The sequence below is a fragment of the Ranitomeya variabilis genome, chromosome 6, assembly GCF_051348905.1.
Source record: "Ranitomeya variabilis isolate aRanVar5 chromosome 6, aRanVar5.hap1, whole genome shotgun sequence".
Taxonomy (NCBI): domain Eukaryota; kingdom Metazoa; phylum Chordata; class Amphibia; order Anura; family Dendrobatidae; genus Ranitomeya; species Ranitomeya variabilis.
In genome coordinates, this window is record NC_135237.1 from 319,097,610 (window position 1) to 319,105,464 (window position 7,855).

General features: G+C 45.6%; 1 protein-coding gene across 1 annotated transcript; it reads right to left on the reverse strand.

Annotated features, from left to right (window-relative positions):
• Positions 1 to 541: 541 nt before the first annotated feature.
• LOC143781132 (protein kinase C delta type-like) lies at positions 542 to 4,156 on the reverse strand. The gene is made up of 3 exons (XM_077267639.1): positions 3,824 to 4,156; positions 945 to 1,036; positions 542 to 839 (listed from the first exon to the last, which is right to left on the reverse strand). Exons 1-3 carry the CDS (start codon positions 3,899 to 3,901, stop codon positions 605 to 607), a joined length of 405 nt encoding a protein of 134 aa, XP_077123754.1. The 5' UTR covers positions 3,902 to 4,156; the 3' UTR covers positions 542 to 604.
• Between the last annotated feature and the right edge of the window lie 3,699 nt (positions 4,157 to 7,855).

Sequence of the window (7,855 nt, forward strand, 5' to 3'; positions counted from 1 at the left end):
TAGGCAGCTGAATCACCGGCAGGTGCGGTTTGTGCCGGCAAAGAACACTGCCAGACACAATAGGCAGATAGGTAGCAGCTCCCTGTCTGTTAGTGTTTAGGCACATTTTTTATTTTTCACAAAGTCCCAGATATCCCTTTTAATGGTGCAGTGTGGGGTGTAGTAGAGGGAAGATGTTTTGCTGTCTGAGGTTTTCAAGTAGTATGGTATAAAATACAGTGGTGTTTTATTACAGCGCCATACTCACCTCTTTGATGATGTCTTCGGCGCCGGAGGATGATGGATTAAATAGTGCTGGATGGTAAGTGCACTTACCGGTAATCATTTTATTTAAGATGACGCCAAATGAATACCAGTCCACTCCGGCGCCATACTCCTCCTCAGCCAGCATCTGCCAGAGAGGAGAGAACAGTTACTGCACAGCAAATACTAAGGAGCCAACACTGTGGACTGACAAGACTCGATGACCGGACACTACTATATAGAGGGGACATTCACCACTATGTGATAGATTGGTAACACTGTCCCTGGGCTTGTATTGTCCATGCTCCTAATCTCTCCATCTCTCCATTGTGCGTGATGTCAAATTATTAGTATCATTGCATCAGTAAAAAGAGGAAAATTCTTTTCTTCTCACCTCAGGAGCCATGAATTCCTCTGTCCCAGCATATTCGGTGGCTGTGCGGTCTCCAAGCATGTTCTCAAGTGCGAGACCGAAATCTGTGATCTTAACGTGGCCCGACTCAGCCACCAGGATGTTCTCGGGCTTGAGGTCTCTGTGGACGATGCCCTTAGTGTGGAGATACTGGATGCCACACACGAGCTCCGCGGCATAGAATCTGGCACAAAAGAAAATGGAAAGATGTAATGTGAGGAGCACACAGGAGACCCTTAGAAATCCACACTAATCTATAGCCTGACAGGTGAATGTTTTATCTTATTACCTTGCGCTGGGGATGGTAAGCCGCCCCTTCATCTGTAGGAAGTGGTGGAAGTCCCCGCAGCTCATGTATTCCAGACCAAGTAGCACAAGCATCTGTGCCATGGAAGAAACATGGCAAAGAGAAGACATAATTACTGGATCATCCGAACATCTACACATTTACTGTACAGAATACATCAGTGGCTTCTCTAATGCTTGAAGGATTATTCTGGCTTTACCGACAAAGACTATTCTTTGTTTAACGAGAATCTGACAGCTCCTCCATGTCTCCCAAACCGCCACCACGTATTTATTCTTATGATAATGCTCTTCCTAACAAGCCGGTTATACTGTATATTTGATTGTAATGAATGGCAAAAAACATTTTTATAAATTTGTTTGCAATATGCCAGTGAGCATCAGACTAGTCGACGCGATGTTGGCTTCACCAGACTTGTCGTGCCATCAAATATACAAAGGACTTGTTATAAAGTGCAATAAACAAATCAGGCAAAATCCAAATTTGCCTGTTCTCACTGTTTTTTCCTGGGAAATGTGGTGCTCTGAGAAGTTTTTATCCACTAATTTCATGTCCCTCATTATTCTCTGGAGTCAATCAGATCCCAAAACATAATAAAGGTAATATGTAAAAAAAAAGAAACTTCTCTTTACCCTCTGCTGCTCATCGCCTCCCATCCAGACCCGTCTGCACCTTCTGATCTCCTGCTCATGCTGGAATATTAGGGTCTTGCACACATGACATATAACGTGCATGGGGCCCGAGAGGTGAGCGGTAAAATGAGTATAAGGATTTTTTAAATATTTTTATAACATTTGAATGGCCTTTTTATGATTCAGAAAAATGGAGCCATTTTATTGAATTTGAGCAGAAGCGAATTATAAAAAATTCTGCATTTTGGCAAATTTGGATTTTTGAAAAATTAGTAGAAACATTTTAGTAGAATTAGAATTTATTTCCTCATCTCTAGTATTAATAAAATAATAAATACATGGCAGATTGGGGGGCATGGGGAACTGTCAGGTTTCCTTTAAGGCCTCTTTCACACTTCCGTTGTCTGGCGGCCGTCACAATCCGTCGGCGCGACGTATCGACGGATGCGTCAAAAATAGTGTAAAACGGATGCAACGGATCCAGTTTTTCGACGGATCCGCTAAACTGTTCCATCGAAAAACTGGATCCGTTACATCTGTTTTTCCATCTGTTTCAACCGTTTTTTTGACGGATTCTTTTTCCATACATCCAAATGGGAGGCTCCCAAATGTGATTGGCTACTAGAAAATAATGGAAACCTATACATTGAGTGTTTTAACACCCCATCTTTGCGAGGGTTTAGAGCAAGTGGCAGAAATTGATGGAGTTCTAGCAAATATTGTGACCATTTATGTATCTATCCATCAGGCAGGTTGCTGGCAGGCTTCTTGCTTGTATGCTTGCTGGCACATTGAGGAATGAAGCCACATGGCAGGTTTATATAGATTTGGGGCTGTCTGGCCAAATGGTACTAAATACTGAGAATCATCACATGTTTCTCAACGCAGTGATCCCTTTAGGGATGGGGGCAGTGTTCTGGTCATTGCTTGCATTGAGAAACACGTGATGGTGTCTCCGCAGCTTTTCTACATGCATTTGCATATTTCCCTTTAGGGGTGGGGGCAGTGTTCTGGATCACTGCGTTGAGAAACACGTGATGGTGTCTCCGTGGTGTTGGATGTTTTGATCTCCCCGAGGTCATTCATCCTTATGTTTATAGTCTTTTCACTAGGCACTGCTCCTAATAGCCAGTTTCCTACTCCACACTGATGAGGGGCAAATACCCCGAAACAGCTGTCTGTGGATGGATACCATGTTTTGGCATAGGTGATTTTCCTTTATTGGATGCTGCCCTTCCCGTGGTTGTTCCTTCCCTGTGAAAGACCTGGCTATTCATTGCTTGCGTTGAGAAACACGTGATGGTGTCTCCGCGGCTTTTCTACATGGAAGTGTGAAAGAGGCCTAAGGAGGTTTTCCAGTACTATTTTCCATGGGCCTAAGAACTAACAGTCACGCAGTTAGTTACTTCTCATCTCTTCTACTCGGCGCCTGCTTTGTCGACGGGGCATGACTGACGGCTTCATGCTGATTGACAGCCGACTTCTTGTAGTTGCTTAGCGTGGAGCCGGCTGTCAATCGGCATGACATCAGCAGTCACATCCCGTCACCAGAGCAAAGTGGAAGAGAAGCTGCTGCTCTGTTGACGTGACGTCAGTGGAGACTGCAGAATCACTGGCAGGAGCGGTCTGTGACTACTCTAAGCCGGCAGAGGTCAGCGCTGGGCACAACAGGCAGATAACCACCTGCCTGTCAGCTCTTGGGCCCATAGTAAAAAAGATAAGTTAGTTTCAGATAAACCCACTAATTATTAGTTATATAAATTTCCAGTCTCTGCTTGCAATCGCTATGTAGGAACCTGCATTGTTACCCCCAGTGGCTACAATTCCTCTCCTGATCATGTAGTGGACACACAGGCCTCTGTATAAGAAACTGATCCAGTAAGTGTCCTGCAATGAGCCGTGTGTCTGAGTGTCCATCACATGGTCAGGAAGGGTTTTATACACATTGGAGGCAAACAATGAAGATTAGTAACTGTCTGCAAGCAGAGATCTTAGAGACGGAGATGAATTGATGTAGAGAGTAGATTATGTGTAGAATCCATAACCCTGTGTCGGTACTGTAGCTCATTCCCATTCTCAGTACCAGACCAGTTTGCCGGCACATGGCCGGGCGCTCTGTCAGGTTCTGTAGTGATCGGTTGGAGGACCCCAGTGAGCGCTGCGGCCCTCCTGATCTGCTGATCGGGTGACCTATGGGGATATGAGATAAAACACTAGTCAGTATTATACCTTGGTCTGGAATATGAAGTCTGCGTGGACGAGGAAGGGGCTCCCAGATGCCAGCTGTGACACTCGGTGCTCCACCATCACATCCGCCTCATCGCCAGTATCGAGCAGGGATCTCTTGCTGATGATCTTCACAGCATACTTCTGATGGTTAGAAGCATCCTCCGCCAGGACAACCTTCCCAAAATTCCCCTGCCCGAGCACATGATGGAAAATTAATCTCTGCCTGATGTTATCTGAGATTGTGCTACTAGAGCAGGTCGGCCGGACACCGCTGTCCTCTACTAGGGTGAGAAATTACAGGAGACATTTACAAGGACGTTCCCATCTTAGGCATTTATGGCATTTACACTTATTTGGCTCTTGCTATGACCCCCATGGACATAAATGAAGTGGGACACAGGCTGCCCCCTCACTGTTGAAGTGTATGGAGAATGTTGGGAGTTGGCTCTTGGGAGCCTCGGTTAAGAGACGGGATTTATGGCTTGTTCTGGGAATGGAAAAATTACTGTTGCATTTTCACATTTTCATTTTGATGTATTTTCAGAAAGTGGATTCCTGGGTTTACAATATGGATATCCTAGAATAGGCCATCAATAAGACATCAAGGGGGTCTGACTCTTATCACCCCCACGATCAGCTCTTCTGCTGGTTTCCTGCACCTTGTCTACATAGTAGCGACTGTAAATAATCCCAATAGAAAAGGAAGCAATTAAGCCCACATATATTAAAATACTATATAAATATTTATTAAAGAAATATTTAAAATAATGAAACAATGTTTATAAAAGGTGAAACGGGCAGAGAATCCTGTGTGATAGAAATCACTACATATATATATATAAGGTATCAACAGACACAGATGATATACCCTATCTGACTATACTGCATCTGCACTTCATAATATATTCTTTATGCATATACGATTTATGCTTTATGTAAAATATTTATATCACTTTCTCTGGTTGTCTGTATCCCGTCTACCCAAGAAAATCTCATTATTCTGTCTTATCCAGAAATACTTCAGTGTAATTGACTGCACTTGCACTTTTACGGGTTTATATCATTAACTCAGACTTTCTATGTATGTTGCCTGTATTTGACTCCTACTATCTATTTTGACCACTAGGGGACGCTCCACAACCTATGGCATCTGCACTTTATGACTATGAATATCCATATCCAGCATTTCATCATCTTTGTCTGTTGATAGTAATATATATATATATTGATTACTATCGTACAGGATTCTCTGACCTTATCACTTTTTTTAACATTATCTAATCATTTTAAATATTTATTTAATAAACATTTATATTTTAATACATTTAGGCTTGATTACTTCCCTTTCTATTGAGATTATATGCATTTTCTGGAAGTTCGCCAACTTCAATATGAATCTAAAATAGGTTCTGATAGTAGCGACTGTGTTTGGTATTTCAGCGTAGTCCCGTTCATGTCAATGTAACAGAATCCAGCAGTTCTATAGTCTGTAGCCTGCGTGCAGGTAAGCGGAGCAGAAGAAGCTGCAGCACCAATCAGGTTCTCAGGCCCCTTCAAAATGTCATTCAGGTGTTACTGAGAGTTGGTTGGAAATGTCCCTTTAAATGTCTCTTCTTGCTATCAAGTAATAATAAGCACTTTAAATGGAACCTGTCATGTGGAAAAACACTATTTACCGGCCGATATAAGGTTAATCTACAGGATAATAGCGATAAAGTGCTGTCTGTCCACATTAGTGCTGTGCGGCTAGTGGGAGGAAATGACCTTCTATCCTCCCTGCAGCCGCTCGCTGTCAGTCACCGGTTGGTTGTACGGAGCGGTTACACTCACCCGCACTGTACTGGGAGCCGCAGCAGTGATCGCTCCCCGGCAGACTGATTGGCAGCTTTCTCTGCACATACACGCGGCACATACACGCTGCAGAGCGAGCTGTCAATCAATATGCAGAGAAGTGATTACAGCCGCGGCTCACAGTATAGTCAGTGGTGACTGCTCTGCGCACGCCCCAGGGACTCGGACCAGTCGCTCCTGGGAGAATAGAAAGTCATTTCCTCCTGGTAGCCGTGCTTTCATTTAGGCAGCCGGCCAGGGTTATAATGCTGATTACCTGCATACAAACTCCATATCTGCTGACAAATAGCACATGACAAGTTCTGTTTAAAGGGGTTGTCCATGCTCAGGGTTCAGTATGTGCGCTGCCAGGATTCACTGTATACATGCGGTCACGTGACGACAAGATGGCAGCGGCTGCTCTTAGTACAAGTGAATTGATAAAAGCCAGACACGTCTAGACACCATGTGGCCGGGAGTATGCAAATCACATACTTGCAGTCACATGACCGCCCGCTCCCAGCACCGGCACAGGGGAAACCTGATAGCGCTACTGTGCACACTGTGAGGATTCACCAGTCTGCAGTCATATACAGTGACCGCAGACTTTAGCCCCAAGCCTGGAAAACTCCTTCAAAGTTCAGAACCTGGAAAGCCCTTTAACCCCTTACTCACATGTATGTCACATGTATAGTCGAAAAAGAAAGTATATTTTGTATTATATTTCTCCCATTTGATAAATACCATAAAAGAAAAAAAAAAGTTGCTGATTTTCAGGCATCCCACATCCCTCCAAAAATGTAACAAATGTTGTTTGTATCCCAAAAATGGTACCAATAAAAACTAAGAGTACTGGATCTCACATCATAGGAACACAAAATAAGTAAAAACTTTTCTTTAGAGTTTTAAAGGGAACCAGTCAAGCCCCAAACACTATTAACCTGCAGATATGGGGTTAATCTGCAGGGTATAAGCGTTCTGAAGCCGTGCGGCGGATGCTATAAAGTTGGCTTCAATCACCACTCAGCACATAGTGATCGGCGGCTATAACCGCACCACAGCACTGACTGACAGCCGGCTCAGCAGTGCATCAGTACAGAGCCGGCTGTCAGGGCTGTCCCACACGTCCAGATAATTCCGGTACCGGAACAAATCGGTACCGGAGTTATCCGTGTCCGTGTGCCTGGGAACTCACGGAGGCCATACGTGCGGCACACGTGTGCCGCCCGTATGGCGAGTGGGTACCACACGGAGCGTGTGGTACCCACTCTGCATGGTGCTGAAGCTGCGATTCATATCTTCCCTGCAGCAACTTTTGCTGTAGAGAAAATATGAAGAATAGTGTTTAAAATAAAGATCTATGTGTCCGCCGCCCCCCCACCCCCTGTGCGCCCCCCCGCTGGTCAGAAAATACTTACCCGGGTCCCCCGTCGGCTGTCGCTCCTTCCTGGTCTGGCCGCGGCTTCTCCTGCATGCGGTCACGTGGGCCCGATCATTTACAGTCATGAATATGTGGCTCCACCTCCCATAGGGGCGGAGCCGACTATTCATGATTGTAAATGATCGGCCCCACGTGACCGCATACAGTAGGAGGCGCGGCCAGACCAGGAAGGAGCGAGGGAGCGGGTAAGTATTTTCTGACCAGCGGGGGGGCGCACAGGGGGTGGGGGGGCGGCGGACACATGGATCTTTATTTTTAACACTATTCTTCATATTTTCTCAACAGCAAACGCTGCTGGAGAGAAGATATGAATACCGGCTTCAGCACCATGTGGGGGGGACAGCGCTTACTGTAGCGCTGTCTCCTGCACGCACACGGACCCCAGACGGAGAATGTCCGTGTGAGGTCCGTGTTTTACGCGGACCCATTGACTCTATTGGGTCCGTGTAAAACGTGCGCTCCCACGAACACTGACATGTCTCCGTGTTTGGCACACGGAGACACGGTCCGCAAAAAATCAATGACATCTGAACAGATGCATTGATTTTTATGGGTCTACGTGTGTCAGTGTCTCCGGTACGTGAGGAAACTGTCACCTCACGTACCGGAGCCACTGACGTGTGAAACCGGCCTCAGTCAGTGTCGGGGAGTGGTTGCAGCCGTCGCTCACTATGTACTGAGTGGCGACTGAAGTCACACCGGCCGCCCTCTGTGAACTGGAGGCTGCCGAGAGGAATAATGTTCCCTTCCTCCTGGCAGCG